The sequence below is a fragment of the Molothrus aeneus genome, chromosome 3 (assembly GCF_037042795.1).
Source record: "Molothrus aeneus isolate 106 chromosome 3, BPBGC_Maene_1.0, whole genome shotgun sequence".
In the NCBI taxonomy this organism is placed as follows: Eukaryota; Metazoa; Chordata; class Aves; order Passeriformes; family Icteridae; genus Molothrus; species Molothrus aeneus.
The window spans coordinates 99,749,375-99,768,589 of NC_089648.1; the positions used below are offsets into that span (position 1 = coordinate 99,749,375).

At 44.6% G+C, this 19,215-nt stretch overlaps 1 protein-coding gene across 1 annotated transcript in view; it reads right to left on the reverse strand.

Annotated features, from left to right (window-relative positions):
• The window catches only part of BACH2 (BTB domain and CNC homolog 2), a 138,944-nt gene that overhangs the window by 13,893 nt on the left and 105,836 nt on the right, over positions 1-19,215 (reverse strand). The window contains exon 5 of the mRNA XM_066545923.1: positions 465-2,009. Coding sequence (XP_066402020.1) covers positions 465-2,009 — 1,545 coding nt within the window. The remainder of the gene's footprint in view (positions 1-464; positions 2,010-19,215) is intronic.

Sequence of the window (19,215 nt, forward strand, 5' to 3'; positions counted from 1 at the left end):
ATGCAGCCTGGGTCTTCAAGCAAGCTGCCCAACCCTTGGTGTCAGGAAAGGAACAGCCTGAGGTTGCTCAAACACACCCAGAGCAGTAACAAGTGGAGCTGGAACCACCTCAGCAAATTAAGAGTAGGGAGCAGTGCTTTGTGCCACAGAAGTGGGTGAGGGAGGGAGGAAGACAGGACACTGCTGGCAGACTCCTAAGCATATCAATGCACTCTCATCATTCAGCAGTTTGCTGTTTTCCTATATCCAGGTTTATACGAGTGCTGAGCACCTCAGAGATCAAGGAGACCTATTAATGTGAAGTCAACCATGTGCACTCAGCTCATGAGGGAATAACCAGAAGTTACTCTTTGCCCCTATAAACAAAGAAAGTGCTGGGGAAATGCAAAGTCGTTTGAGAGAATCAAGGAGAGATTAATTGGGTCACAACAACCGTGATAGATGTACTTATCTTAAATCCCTACCTCATGCCCTCTGTCTTGCACAGGACATGATTCACTGTCTGCTTCTGAGAATGACCCAGACTCATCGCTGGAGTTTGTTCCATAGGATGGCTCACATTTAATCTGGGCTCGGACCGGGTTGTACAATCCATCCCCCACCACGCCGGGCTCCTGGTGCTCGGGCGCCAGGAATCGGGGGCCTTGGGAGCAAGGGGAAGAGGAGAGCTCGCAGAGGCGCAGGCTGCAGGGAGAGCCGCCGCTGCCGTCCTCCGCATACGAGTAGGAGGAGCACGAGCTGGAGGTCCTGGTTCTGGTTTCCAGAGGAGGAGAGCGAGGGCAAACTTTAATTGGCACCGGACAGCTGGTGTTGGGCCGCATCCGCCCCGGCAGGTGATCAGCTGTCAGTCCGCTGTGCGAATAGGTCTGGGAGCTGGGGAGGGACTGGCTGCTGCCAGCCCACAGACCCTTTGGCACAGTCTCAGTGAGGTCTTTGTCCAAGCTGCTCACACCAGAATATGAATGCACCGAAGTGTTTACTTGGTCACAAGCATTTGAAGAGAATATAACGCTCCTCCTGTCCAGTTCCCCTTCTTGCTTACAGAGAGTTTCAAAGCCGGGCCCCCTGAGTGGTGATCCCACTGTGAAGTTGGAAGCATCCTTCTGCATGGCATGGGACTGTCCATAGTTCCCTGTGAAAGGGACATAATCAGTTTTGTGGTCACCCTGAGTTGTCCCTTTTTCAAAAGGGCATGCTGGACTCCTGCCAAAGTGCTGTTGGGAAGTGCCGGGGAAGCCAACCAAATCTATGCTTTTTGTTCTGTTGAAGAAAGATCGCAAGCAAGAGGGAGAAGACCCACTTTTTGGTCTGTCGACACAAGTGAGGCTTGGCTGTTTCCTGTCCATTTCAACATCCCCTTCTTTATCCCTGATGTCAGGTTCGTCTCCAGACAGGCAAAGTGTGATGCTTTCTTCATCGTTCTCTTCATTCTGAGGCTCACTTTTTATCTGCCCCATAGCAAGTCCTGATTTGAGGCCATTTCCAGAGCTCTCTTCACTGAATGTGCTTGCAAAACCTGAGGTACTGATGTGTGATGTATTGTAGACATTCTTGGTACAAGCAAGCTGGTATTTCTTGTATCTGGGGTACCGTGTTACTGCATCTTTATCCAAATTGTCCTTGCTATCTCTCAGCATGTCAGAGTCAGGCAGCATCCCTTCGCCTTTGTCCGCTCCAGCAACAGTGGTTTCAAAATTGAAGGGTTCTTGGTGCATCCTCTCCCTCGGGCAAGATATTTTTGACGTCTCCGATTCCATCGTCTCCTCCTCATCTCCATCGGAGTTCTCCTCATCGTGCATGCGCTGACAGGTGGTATCTTTTTTGCACAGGAACAGGCCATCTTCGTTGTTCAGCAGCTGTGTCTGAAGGAAGCTGAAGCAGGAGTCCTCCAGGTTGTGCATGCGCAGGAACTCGGCGCAGTGGATGACCTCCTGGATGTTTTCTCTGCTGAGCAACAGCTTAGCAGTGTAGGCAAACTGTAACAATGGACCAAATCCCCTGACAGTGACCTGCAAAAATAGAGAGGAAAATTGGCGGTGTTACCATCAGCTCTTGCTATCATCCCAAGTCCTTCATCATGTGGTTAGATAAACTAACAGAGCTGGCATTCAGAAATAAATACTGCTCAGCACCAGCTGCTCTTCTGTCACACCTGCAGTGATGCTACTACATCCAGGAGCTAGCACTGCTCCCTTTGTGGTGCTCCTGTACATCACTGTACTGGTTGAACTGAGACTGTTTTTCCCAAGTATCTTGAAGACCTATGAACCAAGTCTCTGCCCTAATAAAAGACTGACAAAACTAGCCTGGACACTGCTAAGTCTTACATGGATTTCATTTTTACTGTGCTACAACCCCCAACCATGAAAGCACCAATTTAATCTTGATTCTTCTGCTCTGATGGAAGGTCCAATGAACAGGTTTCAAGCTTAAGATACCCCTTATCCAAAAAGTGTTTTGATAACGAAACACTTATTATTACAGCAAAATTCAACAGAAAATCTTTCTGTCTCTTTCAAAAGAAAACAATTTCCTTTTTTTCTTCTAAATTTTTTTGCAAGCCATTGCTGAATACATGATAGGTAAGTACAGACTGCATAACTTTCCTCTATCCCATGGAGATTATTCCCCTCATACTGTTCCCAATTCTAGTGAGCCTGAGGTACAGCTAACAGAAAAGAAATTAATATTTATAGTTCAAATGGTAGAAATTATTCTGAGTCCCCCCTCAGTACTTAATTTTCCACCATTTTCTTTGTAGAAAGAGTAAAAACTGTTTCCAGGAGAGTGATCTCCAGACAACTGTTCCAGGTCTGACTTATGCACTGCTACTCATCTTTTCTTTCCATACCATCTGTGTTTAACATTAATAGACCATATATTAAAAAAATATATACACTTCCCCCCCCACATTTTTTACAGTTGTATCTTTACATACAGCTATCAAAAAAGTTGCTAAGCCACATAGCAAACTATAGATATTGTCTATTTTTGACAAAAATACTTCGACTACCACTAACCTCTCTTACACTTTTTTCTCCCAATGAGTATGAAACAAAAAGATTGGAAAAATTATTCTTCATGAAGCAGCAAGAGGCTACTTCAGAACCATAACCCATCGTCAAGGGTTAAGGTTTCTGCACAAGAAAATTCACTGCTTTGGCTACAAGGTTGAGATTTGGAAGACCACAACTCAATTTCTCATTGCACCAACCAACTACTACATGACCCTGGTAAGCCCCTTCAGTCTCAATTCCCTGAGACTGAAGTTCTTGCCTTTCTTGCAAGTAGCACTCATTTATCTGAGTTCCCTGTGCTTTGCATACCAGGCAAAGGCCTCTAGATGGGATTCAGCACAGCCAACACCTGCACGCCTGTGTGAGGTTGGGATGCATGGTCTGCAACCTCCTTCTGGATGCAGATGTCTCTGGTAGGCATCCCCAGCTCAGGTCCTTCGTTGAAAACAAACAAGAAGAGGAAGCACTGCTGTCTCCTTTTTTTTTGCAAAATGGCCTAAAGACAGAAGGGGATCCTAGAAAGTAGGAGACCAGGTTCCTTCCCCAGGCTGTGAGGATTGAAACTCCCATTTCCCAGCTCCTCAGGAGGGTATATTTGGGATTGTATGGGATACCCTGAAGGTATTGTTGCTTTTTTACTATTCTTCCAATTGAATTAATGCCACCGAGCAAAGAAGCTGCTCAAAAGGCTGGTGAGCCATCAGGCCATGAATTTGCAAAGGACTAATTCGTGATTAGAGTGTATCTGAGTGAATAATTTGGTTCATCTCAATGAAAAGCCTCTAAAGCCCTATACTGCCTCAGGAGCAGAGGTAGAGTTCACAGATTTTTATAGAAAATCCTGACTTCCACAAACAAGCCTTTGTTATTCATAGATCTGTACTTATGATGGCAGATTATGAAGACACCACAAGTGGTGCAGATTTTCATGGGGAGAAAAATATTTTAAAACACCTCTAAAATTGCTTCCAATAGCTATTCCATCCATAGTATTACTGCTCTATCTGCTATTTTAAGAAGCAGTGCATTTTCATGCACATACTTACACACTTGCACATTCCTGTTTAACAATACGCCTCTGGTACAGAATTGCCAAGATTTACAGCTGGCTATTAAACAAATCTCTGCTTTATCAGTGTTACACTTTCTGCCTATTTGTTAGATTATCAGCTCACTAAAGGCCTATCTGCATTTTATCTATGCAGCATGATTAACAAAATTGCTCGGGAACTTAATGAGCTACTCGCAGGCTGATGGTAAGATCTTCAGTGTGGGGGATTACATATTGCTGCATATCTTGTAAGCTCGGCAGCAGCGTGGGTCTGCAGGGACTGTGGAGCACAAACACAGCTCTCCTGGCAGTGGTGCCACTCGGCCACTAGGTGGAATGGCTGGAAAGCAAATTAGAATAATTTTCTGTGCTGGGCCAGGGTTTCACCTGCCTGCCCGCCGCCCCAGCACAGGCGCTCTGCACAGCCTCGGGCTGACTCACACAACCCCACAGCAAGGCTGTCTCCCACGCTGACACAGGCTCTTGCTCCAGGTAAATCACCACGATACCAAACAGCAGCAAGGCAGCTGTTAGAGCTGCTCTGCTCCGGATGCATCGGAAGCAGAGCACGAGACTGTGCCGTGGGCTCCCCATGGTGCCCAGCAGATGCCTCAGGTGAGGGATGATGAAAACTCCGAGCAAATGTGTGCCTTGACTTCCTTTGGAGATATTACCCACTGACACAACCTTCACTCTCACAATCTTCAGATCCAAAGGGGGGAAGTTTCTTTTCAAGCACCCGGCACTTGTCATTGCCCTCAGGCAGAAATCTCTCTAGTGCCAATTCTTGAAACTGCACAAACAATAACTTTGGAAACAAACGGGTGCAAAGCTTGCTGCCAAGTGTGAAAGCCAGCGCAAGCTCTGCCGCCTGAAGCTGTCTAAATATTGATCCGGCTCCCATGGCAGGTTCCCTGCCTCGGCCCCACCAGTTTTGGGACTGCTTGCATCTGATGCATTCTGGCAGGAAGGCTGGAATCGAGCCACTGGAGCGTGACTATGAACACCGCACATTGGCAAAGAAAAGCCTTTGCATGTACTACCACCACACAGGCGTTTCTCTAGGAAGAGATAAGGACAGTCTTTTAAAATTATTTGATCTGACTGATGCATCCCAGTGAAAAAAGCTAGTGAAAACAAGTTGATCTACATTTGCAGAAGGAAAAAGATAATTTCTCTGCTATAACAGTCTTCATTTACACTTTGTTAGATGGGTAAACCCATGCCAGCAACAATCCCAGAATTTGGTTTTTTTTCTCTATTGAAAATAAGATGTGCAAGAGTTGTTTGCTTTTAAGCCTTATTTTCTGTATAAATTAATGTTTAAGCAGGCAGGTCAGTTTGTGGGAACCTCCACCAGGCACCCTGTCCAAGCTCATATGCCAAGTCACTACTTTCCTGCCTTTCAATCCTTTGCTTTATTCCAATTTCTTCTCATTTCTATTGTTTAAATGGAATTGACTGGCTACTAGAAAACCAGCCAGAGAAAAGGCAAAGCATACATATAAAACAATGCTCACACAGAGAGAAAAGCAAAGACCCTAGCTTCTTGGAGGCTTGATTTCTTTCCCTTATGTTTACTTGTTTGCTTCCCTTACGTGCACTTGGAGCATGCCAAACAGCTCACCGAGACTAAGGACAAAGCACTTTATTTGTCTTGCTTCTGTCCCCATCTGGACTTGTATGCATTAGAACTGTCTAGTGCACAGAGGACACGGGTACTGCAGCCCTACCTAAGGCACCTGGCACACCTCCTTGCTCTACAGCAATCCAAGAGACCAAGTCCACCTGCAGCTCCTGCCTCTGCTGTGCTGCCACAGGAACACTGTGCTCAGTGTGCAGCAGGGAGGTCTGAGTCAATTCAGCGTCGTGATGATAACAAGGCTGACCACTGTTAAGGTGAGAGAAAACAACTTCTCCTGCCCTTTGTCTGCCTCTTGTCTTTCAGACTGAGCTGGGGGACCTTGTGAGTGTGTGCTATTGAGGAACAGGCTGGAAACAATGCAGTGATATGATCACCATCAAGAGATGTTAATCAGCATTAGCCATATTGAATTTACTGGCAAAACACAGACAGCAGCCCTGCAGAAAATAAGCACGCAAAGTCTATTTTAGTTCAGTTTGACATTGCTTTTCTCCTTACAGAGTCCTGGGGAGTGCGATGCTCTGGTTAGTCCTGATTGATTTAAGTGACCAGACTTCCACTACTTCCTTTGGGAGATCATTGCCAGACTCTACTTAAAACCTCCTCGTGAGGAAATATTTCCCTTATTTTCCTCTATCATCTCTCATTACATTTCCTTGATGCATTCTGGGTAATGCTTTTTCCTTTTGGAGAAATAGCTGTATTGTTGTTAGACTCTCTGCCTTCCTTCCCTTTTTTGCTGGTCATTAACGAAAAACTGGCTAATTCAAGGAAAAGAGTATTGATAACTGTTGGATGGGAGAATAAGAAGCTGAGAAGACAGTCAGCAATAAATGCTAGTAAAGGAGGCAGCATTACAGATGCAAATAGAGCATTTTTAGCAAAGCATTCTTCTAGTTCTGGGCCTGTACTATTCTAAAATTAGGAGGAGGGTTAGCTCACTTTCACATTGGGAACACCATCTTTTTGTAAGGGACTTCTAGGTCAGAAATTCTATTTTAAACGCATCTGTACACACACAGGCACCGTGGGAGATGCAGCACTGTGGGTGAACTGGCTCTGGCTCCCTGCTGTATCCGTGTCCTCCATGAGGGCTGCTCAGGCATGCCATGGAAGCCTCTGTGCTGCTCTGAACACACGGGACGTGGCCTGGGAGCACACATGGAGGGCTGACATTTCTGCCGATGGGCCGGGCTCGCTGTGCGCCGCAGAGTTCATCAGTGCACGCTCATTAGTGAGCTGCCCAGACTTCCAGATGTCTCAAAATCCCAGACAAATAGACAAAATCCTCCAATTCTGCACAGACAGTGTTTCTTATGGGGGGTGGGAAGGAAGGTTATTTCCAAAGGAAACATGGATGTCTGGTAACCCTGCTCGGAATGGCATCTGTATGAAAAGCTGCATCTGGAGCAGGGAAGGTCAACCCCTGCGAAATGCCAGCGAAGTCTGACTTCAATTTAAAGAGGGGAAAAGTGATTAAGGGCAAGAAAAGATCACTGTAAACATGTAGGAATGTAAAACTTGGCAAGGCAGTATCTAAAATGGAGCAAGGGAATGTTTACAGTAATCTGATGCAAACTAACATCAAGAACAGAGAAGAACTGTCTGGTTTGCTATGGGGCGCTATTGGCATTTGCAGTGAAAAGAAATTAAAATGTAGGGATTTTTTCCCCTGACTCTTAACCTAACAGTCAATTCAGAGCGGTCTTGGAAGGCTTTCCAGGGAAGATGATGGATACTTTATGTCTGGGTACTGCAAAGGAAAACTAACAAAGCGCAACCTTGTTCTGGAGAGCTGGGCTTTAATTTAGTAGACTTTTCCAGGGCTAATTTCTGTGTTAATGAGGGCACAGTGCCAATGATCTGCTAGGAAAGAGCAATAAAGTTCAACAGCAAATGCACATGCAATTGTTCCTTTCCAAATAAAGCATACCTGGGGCACATGCAAAGAATAAGCTCATTGGTGAGGGCGTGAGAGGGCAGAGCCCTCTCCTCCCCTCCAGGGATACAATGAAACCTGCAGAACATTAGTTGCTAAATCCTACTGAACTGGGGGTAATTTGGGTGGTGAGGCCTTCAGACCCACTGAGAATGCCCAAGTCCCAACAGAGCAGCGCAGGCGCATGTTATTATCTTTACACATTTGAGTAGATTTGTTGAAACTCAATAGGAGCACCATAGATTTGCTGTGAAGCATGCAAGCTACTTGTAGGTTAATGGTTTATATTTTTAGTATTTTGATTTTCAGGTTAAATTCATCAGCAGGCACCTAAGAACATTTAGAAACCCCTCATCTCTAATTTCCAATCATCAATTCAATTAAGCTATTTTGTAGGGAAGGAAGAAAGGAAGATTGAATCAAACCGCACATGCTGAATATCAAATCTCAAACTAGGTATTAAAACAACTGGATAGAAAAGAGGCAGAAAGGTAACTGTTTCTTGCAGAACTCCAAATGAATCAGTTCTTCACATATTGTTTCATATCAGGTCTACTGTGGTACCTGTTTTAGTGGCCTTTCAGCATTGCTGCTGCAGTCCAAAGGCACGTGTACAGCTTTTTAATCCATCTCAGCCCTGACGTTGTCTAATATGCCCAAGCATGTAGCCAACAAACCACCAACTTCTCACTCAGCCAGCGGGTTCCCAGCACTACAAGTTATATAATCAAACACATGCTAGAAAAATAGGAGATAAGATTAGTGACAGTTAACTGCTGCTATTTTTTTCCACAGCCTGAAGAAGGTCTCTGGGATTAAATATTAACTCTAATCTTATTTGCTAAAATTAGCACACAGTGTATTCTTTTTGTTCTACAGCCAATTGCAAGTATAGCACAGAAGTTATTTTCAGGGAGTAATCTGATAACCAAAATCAGTCACCAAAGCTGTTATTCCATTAAGAATTAAGAGACTTCCTGGTTATTTACTTGGTTATTTTTACCTGGGATGGTGAAGCCTGGATTTTTCCTAGCTTGAGCCTATTTGGTTTTGGAAAACTCTTTGGAAAAGATTTAAGTATATTACTAGGCTCAAACTGGTCAGTCACATGTGAAAAACCAACAGTGTTAAGACATCATGGTTTGTTCCTATACATGCACACAGGCAGGAATTGTTTTGAAACCATGATCCTTTTACATAAGGTGGGAACATGCAGGAGGCAGGAAAAAATCAGAAAGAGATGATAAACAGCAGAGTACTTTTGTAAGGCAATGCCACACCAGTATTTTATTGCATTTTCCATCTTTAGTTTAACAGCATTTAAATGTTCTGTCACCAGCAGGTTGCAGATGTATTTCCCTTATTTATTTGCTCATATGGCTGTGGAGCTCCTAAAATGAGTGATTACTCTTTAAAAATTCCACTTGGGTGAGAAGTTGGTTTTTTTGTCTTATGTAAGCTTTTAAACAACAAAGGAATGTACAAGATGCTGATGGAGAAGATCAACAAAAAGAGGCCTTTGTTTGCACTCTAAAACCATTTTTTAAATTAAGTAAATACCCTGCCAGCCCCAGTTTAACATTCTGCCTCTTCTGGTAGGGCATACAAATTTTGTGCAGAAGAGTGACAGTGACAGCATCGCCTCTCCCACATCACATCACACTTCAAGGGTGGGAGGCCACCACACCATCACCTCGCATTCTCTGAGCACGAATGCACACCAGGGAGCAGAGAAACTGGACACATAGCTCCTTTCTTTAGGAGGCCCATTACCCAATTATTTCAAAAGTCCCCCTGGAAAAACTACCATCTGCAAAGCCACACCCTGAGCGGTCTAAGGGGCATCCTGGTGTCTTTCCAGTGCATCCTCCACAACAGCCTCTTGAGGCTGTCAGACTGAGAGCTTTAAGAAGATGCTTAACTGCCCTTAATGGTACTTTTACAGAAGATGCCACACTGGAAGTGCTTGTCCAACTTGCAATTTTGTGCTTTCCAAAGAAAAAACCCTACAAGTGCCACCCTCAGCCTTCCCCCCTGAAATCCCAGCTGTTGGCCAGACAACAAATTTACACTAGAAGCCCTGACTGTCTGTGTGAGAGTAGAGGGAAACCAAGTGACTCTCTGGCATAATGAACACATCGCGGGGCAGCACGAGCACTTCAAAGAGCCTCCTCCCTCGGCACCTGAAAGGGAAGGAGAGACCAGTATCCCTCAGTGCCCGCAGAGCATTCCAGTGTGGCAGGGGTGACTGCAGGAGGGCAGACGGGAGGGAGGAGCAGTCATTCAGCTAGGCTTGCCTGGAGGATGGGAAGCAATAATGGCAGACTGTGTCCAGTGCTCCGTGAGCGGTGCGCCAGCGCTGACGGCGGGGCCAGCAGCTCGGGATTGATTGCCGGGTGCAAGGATGGCGTAAGCAGCCCCTGGATCGATGACCACATCACTGGCTATGTCAGCACTCAGCCACACATGGCTCATGGGTGCAGGGTAAGAGCTGAGGCACCCATGCTTGGGTTTGTCTGAATCAAATTCACTGTGGCTGTAGCCCCAGCTTTGACGCACTCTCAAAAACCCCAAGCCTTAAGTCGGAGGTCAGGAATGTCAGAGGAACAAAAGGGGAAAAGAGAATCAGAAGATGTCTAGGAAATTAAAAAAATAACCTAGAGTGTAGTAAAAGTAAAAATAATCTCTGATCCAACTGCAATGCTTATTTTAATCCACAACTTCTAGTTTTATTTTCTCACAGAGTTACTGAAGCCAAATTGAAATTCCTTCAACCTTTCAAAGGCGAGACTGGTTTCAAATCAACGAAAAGAATTTACTTTTGGAAATTGTGACAGTATCCCTGCACATTTTCTGCATCTCTGAAAATTCTGAGGAAAAGGCAATTTGTTGAATTTGCCACACTTCTTGGAATATACACCATTTATTGAGAAGGAAGGTAGAAATCCATAGGCATAAGCTGCAGACACAGTGCAGGAAGCAGCAGGCATCTTAGCAAAGATCAATAAATACACTTGGATAACAGAAAGGCTATAGGATGGGAAGATGCAGTGCTCTTCCATAGCAGGGATGCACTGCCTGCATCACATCTACTCCAAACATCAGTCACTGTCAGATACACCCATTGGGCAGCCCTAGGTCTTACCATTATTCACAGCAGTCTTCTGAGCAAAAGGGGACATTTGCCTGCATGGCTCTCCTCTGGGCCACAGAGAAGCTCAGTCATGAGAAGTTGGGCAGCTCAGGAAGGCAGCTCTGTGCTGCCTTCCTCGGCCACCTCACAGCAGCACAACACCTTTGGCAAAACAGCTCTTGGACTGGAGGGGGAAACTTTAGCCCCTGCAAGCAAACCTGCCACATGACACTGCCAGAGCCCTTATTTTAAAATCTCACTTAGTAACCTGTTTTGAAGTCAAATACCATTTTATTATTTTTTCCTAACTAATTCTGGTGGCTTGGGGTATGTTGTTGATGTTGTCAACAACAGGTTGTCCACAGCACAACAAGAACACAGAAAACTCCAAGTTATGGCCAAGAGAGTACCTGCAGGCAAGCTTAGGTGAAAAGGCTTTGGGAGGAGGATTTTGGGGCTGCTAAGGTGAGACTCTGAGTGAAGGTGTTAAAAAGAAAATTAGAGATTAAGATGTTTCAAAGAACAGTCTCTCTAAAGGCACAACGTGGCCACAACATTACTCAATCAACAAAGCACACATAAATAACAGTGGCACTAAGTAGCAGTTTAAACACCAAGGCATGGACTGAAAGAGAAAGCAAAGGGAAACATGGCTGTGACACCTGGCTGTTTCAAATACTTTTGTGTTTTTCAGTGCAAGGAGCATTTTAAGAAACCTGGAACACAGTAACAAAGGATGACACAAGAAGGTGGCTCAGCAGAAATGCTGCCTTTGCTCCTGGGTGCCTGTGCAGGCCATACTGAAACCAGTGGGGAAGAAACAAGCAGAAATGAACAGATTTTAACCAAAAAGCATCATCAGAATTAAAGTGCAACTGTAATTTAAAATTAAAATTAGTCCCACATTTTTGCAAAAGGAAAATTAAACTGACCCCAAGATTAAAAAAGAAAGAAAAACAAGAGGAAGTGTTAGCAGTAAGGGGGGGTGAGGAAGGAGTGGGAAAGCTTTCACAGAATATAAATTGTGAGAGGAGTCTGTGAAAGATCTAAGTGCATAACATGAGCCAAAGTGGGTAGAAAAAGGAAAAACAAAAGCAGTTTCAGAACTTTTAGAATAAAGAAAGAATCCTAGAAGCCTCCAAATTACATTAGGAAATATCAAAATAGGCAGAAAATAAAGATGCGTGTAAGAATTTTGCTAATTCAGAGGGGTGCTTAGAGGAGTGGTTCAGAGTTTCTGAAGCTGAAATTGATATACAAGTAAGCACAACAACACCAAAAAATTACCAAGACTTGTAAATTCACCAATGCTCCTCTTTCTCAGGAACGGCAGAATGTATTTATGCACACAAACTATGTAATAGTGTATTAAATACACAGTGCATTAAATACACTGTAATTACTTCATAAAAACAAGGAGTACTTCACAGCAAGGCACCTCACTGCAAGCCCCACGATTACACTCCATGCAGTGTAGGAGAGGAGGAAGCAGGCTCTGTCAGACATGATTTAAAAACCGCAAGGTTGCACTCTGAGAAGAGCACTAAGTGGGAAGGCAAAGGAGCTGGAGGAGAAGCAGGCTCAGGAGAGGGGCTGGGTAACTCCCAAAGCAGCTCATGGATGCTCTGTCCTGGTTTCCACAGACAGAGCATCCATGCCTCTGGCACTGCCTGTCACCCTGTGCTGGCACAGCACAGCAGGTAAAATCACTGGCATCCTTACACTGGGGCAGCAGACAGTGCTGCCCAGCAAACACCATCACATTTTAAATCCAGAGATGCTCTTGCCAGGTTGTGGATGGAAATTAATGTAAAAGGCTTTACTATTGCACTTCATGAGGTAACCAAGCAATTACAGCTATTAATTGGTAGGCTGAAACCCTGTACAACTGACCCAGCTTCCTATTTTTAAAAGAAAACCTGCCAAATGCTGCATTTGTTCCAGTTTTCCTTCTCCTCCCCTGCCTTGCTGTTTAATTTCTGGTATTTGGATGTGCAATTCTTCTGCCATCACCTTGTTTTTGTTCTTGCACAGCTACAACAGATCTGAGGATTACGGTGGCTTTTGTTCCACTGCTTGGAACATTTCATCAATGACCTGCAATGCTGCTCAGCTCAGCAATGCAGATTTGCAAGGAGAACCAGCCACTGCTGAGCTGGCAAAGTTGGTTCCCTCCCATCCTCCACGAGGAGCAGTTAACTCTTCTCTCAGTGGCTCAAAAGGTTAACTAGGCTCTGTAAATCCCACCAGAAAAAAATTGTAGGCATTTGCCTTCTTGCTGAGATTTCATGTCTGCTATGAGTAAAAGGTAAATGGCTCTTTTAGTCCCTAAAGGAGTGCAGGCTTAGCAGGAGTGACCCATAGTAAAGAGGTCAAAGGGAGGGAAAGATGGGAAAGTTGGGCAACAGCATCCCAGTGCAGCCACGACCTTGTGCCCAGCTCTGGGCTGTCCCCAAGGAAATGGCTTTCCCCTTTCTGCTTCATACATGATATTTTTAAGATCTACCCAGAAATTAAAGAGTAGAAAATGCCATGTACTCTAGAAGCCCTAGAAAGACTTCACACAGTAAAATGACGGCATTTCCAGCTTGACTTCCTCAGAGGGTAGAGGGTGGGACTTTACAGCTATTTGTGTGTCTGTGTATGTGACTGCATATGCTCACGTGCACCCACGCATGCTAGTGTGAGAAAGAAACTAGATAACGTGAATGTGTGTGAAAGGGATTGAATTAGCCCCATCTGCTCCGAAAAGATCGTTTTTTCCTTGGATTTCTATTACCATCATACCATTGCCACACTGGAGTGATTCTAAAAGGCTACAGCTCTGGCAGCCAGCATCATTACAGCTGCTCAGATTATTAACAGCATAAATAAACTCTCAGAGACACTACTAAGAAATTATTAACTACAATTATCACTGTCTGATAAAATAACGAACAGCTAAGCGTTACTCCGCTGCCTCAGTCACCAGCCAGTATTTATGTGTGCTGTGAGCAATGAAAACCAGTTTATGTGCACACTGAAGCACTCTGGAATTGGTTCTTGCTACTTTATTTTGTTTTACTTATATTTTTCTAAAGATCAAGCAGCACAGGCTGAAGCTCTGTATTTGCAGAATTCAGTGCACCCTGCCTCCTCTCCCGCTGTATATAATCCCATTAATTCCAAGTGAACACAAAGCCATGCCTGTAGCCATGCACATGTCTGTTGGAGGAGGGAGATGGGCAGTGTGCAAGCTACCAGCAGCAACTCTAAAACCTCTTGATGGATTTTTACTCTTGGGCCTTGCTGGCTTTTTCCCTAGATGAGGAGCAAGGGCCCACACGACATCAGTGCTGTGTTTGCTGCATGGATACTCCTTGCCTTCACCTTTTCCACTGGCCTGCACCACTTTGGCTTCCTGAGCTTGTTTTTCCTCCCATTTCTCAGTGACACTCTTGAGTCATGCTCTTTCTTGAGTGCACTGGGAAGATTTGGCTTGGTTACTAATTAATATAAATTATTAATTCCCTTCAAGCTCTGGGGAAAAAAATTCTTAATCACATAGAGAGCAGGACGTGGGAGCAGGAGCCTCTTGTGCCGGGTCCCCAGGCTGGGCTCCAGCCCCAGCAACACCCTCCTTAGCAGCCATCTCATCTTTACTGTCTGCTGGAGTTCACCACAAAGAGGAGAAAGGAGCTGCCTGGTCCTGAAGCCACTCCCTGTGGGGCAGACACGGTGCTGAAACTCCAGCCTGGGCAGATAGTTCTTACAGCCCCAGGGCAGGAGAGGCTGCCCTCCCTCCCCCGAGGGGGACCCTGTGGGTCAGTGCCCACCCTGCCCTCCCACACCTTCCATGTGTTCCCAGGAAAGGAGGGTGATGGTGGCAGGGTGACACAGAAAGAACAGGCTCGTTACTGAGCTGAACACACACTCTGGGACCTGAGCAGGGGAGGCTGGTCCAGGGCGAGAGCATCTGTCAGACCCCTGGGGAAAGGGCCACATCCCTGCCAGGTATGAAGGAAAATGAGAAAGATGCTGGACAGGGCACCTGCAACTAAATACTGGTAGAAAGGAAGGCAAAACCACAATGCTGAGTGAGAGAAAAGAGAAGGGGGCATTTTCTAAAACAGCATCCCTCAAACTAAGCCAAAAAAGTCATGCACTGTACCTTGAGTGTTTTTATCCCACTGCCTTTTTCAAATGTTTCTGCAGCATCTCATGCTCCCTGCCTGGTCTCTTTTTTCCCTCTGCAAGCCTTTTGTTCCACCAACCCCCACTCCAGTGCTTACTGCCAGCTCCCAGCAGCCACGGCGGGACCACTTTTCCATTTGTGCACCCCGGGGCTCTGCTTGCCTGCACTGCTACAACAGGGACAGATGAAGAAAAGTGGGGTGCAAAGGCAGGAGGAAACCTCATCTTCGAGTGTCCCCCTCTGCCAGCTGTAAGGGAAGGAAGGACAGCAAGGAGGAGGTGACCTTCTCCCTCCACAGACACCACTGTGAGAATGAACCTCTGCCCCTGGGAGGGGAAGAGTGGAGCCACAACCCTCCTCACTATTTTCTCTCCAGCATCCCCCCTCTCTTCATTCTCAGCAATTGGCCTCTTCTGGCCACCAAAGCAGGTTAGCTGTGGCTTGGCCTGAATAAGTGACCTACATTAATTTTTCCTCTGTAATTAAAGTTGTCTTCTGTGAAACAATTTGCAAGAACTTTGGGAAAGAAAACAATTTATTGTGCCATACATGTTTTCAAATAAAAAATTGTTCTCTTCAAATTAACTTTGTCCCCCAAAAAGTCTCTATGGAAGGTAAAACACAGAGAATGGTAAAGGATCCGTTGAAGAAGAACTGAAGTTCATTTTAAATCAGTGTACCATGTACAAATGCTGTCTTACAAATAGGATTATTAAATTTAAACCTTAGATCTGTCAAGTTCCATTACTTCAAATGGAGCCTGTCATTTCTTGACTTCATTATAAATCAGGATTATATTACAATTTATGTTAGGTAAAGTCTCTGTTTCCACAGGAGATGGTGAAAAAAAAAAAATTACACAGCAGTCAGTAAATAGAGCAAAGTCACCGTGCTGCTCTTGAAAGGCAAGAAGTCATCTTGCTAAATGAGGGTCCAAGCTGTCCTGTACCAAGACTGCTCCTAATAAATTAAAGACCTCTGGGAAAAGTGCTGAGCATACGCTGGATCTATTTTCAGCTTGCATCAGCAGCTGCTGCCCCTGGGATCGCATCTTTGCTCATACCCTACACCATATGTAATCACTCCAGTGCTGCAACCAGTAAGATAATGAAAGAGCATGGCATAAATCTATACTTGAGTGGAATGCTAAATGAGAAAAATAATACAAAAAAGGGGGAAATAAACCACATTTTCAAGTCATTAGGAAGAAAGACTTTGACATATGAAGTGTTGCAACCATTAATAGCACTTATCATATAGAGTGGAGACAAAGAGACAAATTAATCAAACTGACAGAACTGGGACATTTTATGCTAATGCAGGCTCCTGGGTTTTCGTTTGTATTCCTCTGTGTCTGGAAAACTGATACCATTACAGGGCAGGAAATTGCATGAATAACATGCAACAGATCATAAAAATTCGCACACCAAGTGCAGAAACACTGCCAAAAGCACTGTAAAAACAAGGCTAGAGACCTAAACAGAGGAGCTCCCAACAGCTAATGAATGCAAATAAGTACAGGAATATTTCCCATCCATGCATAACAATGAGACATAGGCTGTGACTCCAGAGTCTCCAATAGTGTAGGTAAAATAAAGCCTGGAGACAAACATGCAGAGAGCAGGGGGGAACTGCTGGCCAAGCCAGGGTCTGAATGTGTTTGCAGTATTGCAGCCAGCAGTTCAAAGCCACCAGGGAACTGGCACAGCCAAGTGTCGCCTCTGTCTGAAAGTACTGCTATGTTAGATTTAATTTAATGTTTCAGGTACAAGAGACAGGGAAGGAGGATGTGAGAGGAAACAGAACAGTCACAAAACAGCACATAATCACACAAACCAAAAATCCCCCTGCCCCTGTGCAAATGCACTGCACACTGTAAAACCCCCACAGATAAAGACATTTAAAACACAGAATGTGCTTGCTGTCCAAAGTCACAGCCATGTTGTAAGGGGCAGGAAATGGTAAGAACTACAGGAATGCTGGGCAGGGCATGGTGTAATGCAGGATCTTGCCAAGGTTCCCTCATTTGCTGTAGAGGCTTCTCAAGGACCTTTAAAAGCCCCTGACAAAACAGAGCACTGCTGAAGTGCAGAGAACTCATCAGTCATATACATTCCAAAGAACAAATGCTTTCACTTGACAGGCAGCCATTTCTCATTGTTGTTTTCTAAAAAAAGTGATGTTTCCCCCCCATACAGTAGCTACCACACAAACCTAAAGCAAGGAACAGCTCTGGAGGGGTAACAGCAGTAAAGCTGATACCTTTTGGAGCTGAGTCATTCCCAGCAGTGCTCTCACCTTCCCCAGAATAGAATGATATGCAGCTGATAGGATTGAGCAAGAGCATTTATGTGCCAATACTATGTGCATAAAGAGGGTGTGGAAATGCCAGCCTGCCTAGAGGCTGCTGCTTTCCCAAGTCCTTCCCACATTTGGTGCTGGAGAACCCCATATTCAGAGGTGGCAGGGCAGCAGCTGGCTCACCTCAGCAGGGATGGGCATGGGGAGCACACCAGACAGAGCCCAGCTCTCCATCACTCTCCAGCAGATCAATGTGGTGGTTTTATAGAGTTTTAGCCACGTGAACAGGGTTTATCCCCAAAACTCCTTCTGTCCCTTTGGTCACTACTAGAGTCCTAACAGGGTACTTGGCATTGTACCAAAAAAAGGGCATGCACACACCAAAGCAAGCTAGTCCAAAAGCTTTCTGAGGACAATGACAGAGTAACCTTTGTTCTAATGGGAGAAATCAGAAACAGGCATTCATCTTGTAAATACACACCCATCTGACAGATGGACAAGAGTTGCAATCTGCAAATGGAATTACTTTCTCCCTTATATGTAAAAAAAAAGATAGCACAGACAACTAATTACAGAAAGGCCTCATGAAACCCTTGGCTTTAAGAAAATAGTAGTCTTGGAATGAATTGGTCAAATAGTTACAACCACTTTGATTTCTTCTGATTTTTACAATAGACAAGACACCTTTGGAGTCTCTTGAGAACACATATGACACCTGACCTTTTCTTTTCCTTTACCCAAATCAGAGCAGTTTGGGAAAAGAAAAGCCTAGATACAGTAAAATATCCATTCCTGAAAGAGAATAGAGAGGTCTTTACTACCACCTCATCATTCAACCAAGAGGCTGAAAGCACAAGTGACAAGAAAAGACCATAAATTCTCACAGCCTTTTAGCTATGCAATTCCTCTGCAGAAAAGCAGTTATAAAACCAAAATGTAACTTGGACAAATAATTCAGATTAAAACCATATCTGAGAACTAAAATGAGAGTGCAAGAGCAGATGATACAAACAGTCTGGTTCTCCAAGGCTGGGATTGACCTGAAACCCTCTGCAGAGCAGTTTATGTCTGCAGTGCCTGTCTGCCCTACAGAGCTGCTTGCAGAGGTCCAGTGCAGCTCCTGCTAGGATCACCATGGCTGGGTACCACCAGCTGAAGACAAAGGCCAGAAATGTAATCACATGCTTGTCTTTAAAAATTTACTTATATATGCCCTCTCAACTGAGTTTTCCAATTGGAGAGTTCATGCATAATAGTGAAATAGAACCTGTAAGAGAAGGATGAGGCTCATCTTTAAAAAGGAAGCAAAACTAAACCAAGCCTGAGGTAGCCCTTACTGGGTGTTCTTCTCAGTCCTCCAAATGCAAGATACACTGGAGACAGGGAAAAAAGCAATGGAAGTTAGTGATTTAAAGGCTTCTGCCACTACTGAAAGCAATGCTTTCTGCTTTTTGAATGCAGTGATGACTTTGTACATGTGAACAAGTTTCTTTGTAGAATGCCCCAGTGCTTCTGTATCTCAGGGACATCTCTTCATTCTTCACTTCCTTGGACAATGGTACAGATATTATGTGACCTCAATGGCTACTGCTTATATAAACTGGGCAAAAATGACAAAGAGAGATGGCTCTTACAAAAGACAGGCAACTCTTCAGTTTCTGTGCCCTGCATTTGACAAATCAATTCCAACATTTAAAACATGCCCATTAAAATGTGGTTTGATGTGTTCAGTCTCCTGAAAACTAGCAAATTCAAGGAATAGACAGAAACTTCTTGCTTTGTTTTTATGTCCAAACAAAAGTGCCATATGCAGAAAGCCATCCACGGTACAACAAGAAAATCTGCAGTCAGACAAAAAAGAGGCTAAAAAATAGTTGAATTCAACAGGCAGATTGAATGGCTCAGACCTATCCACCTCAAGGTCCAGCTTCCCTTTCTAGAAACAGAAATGAGCA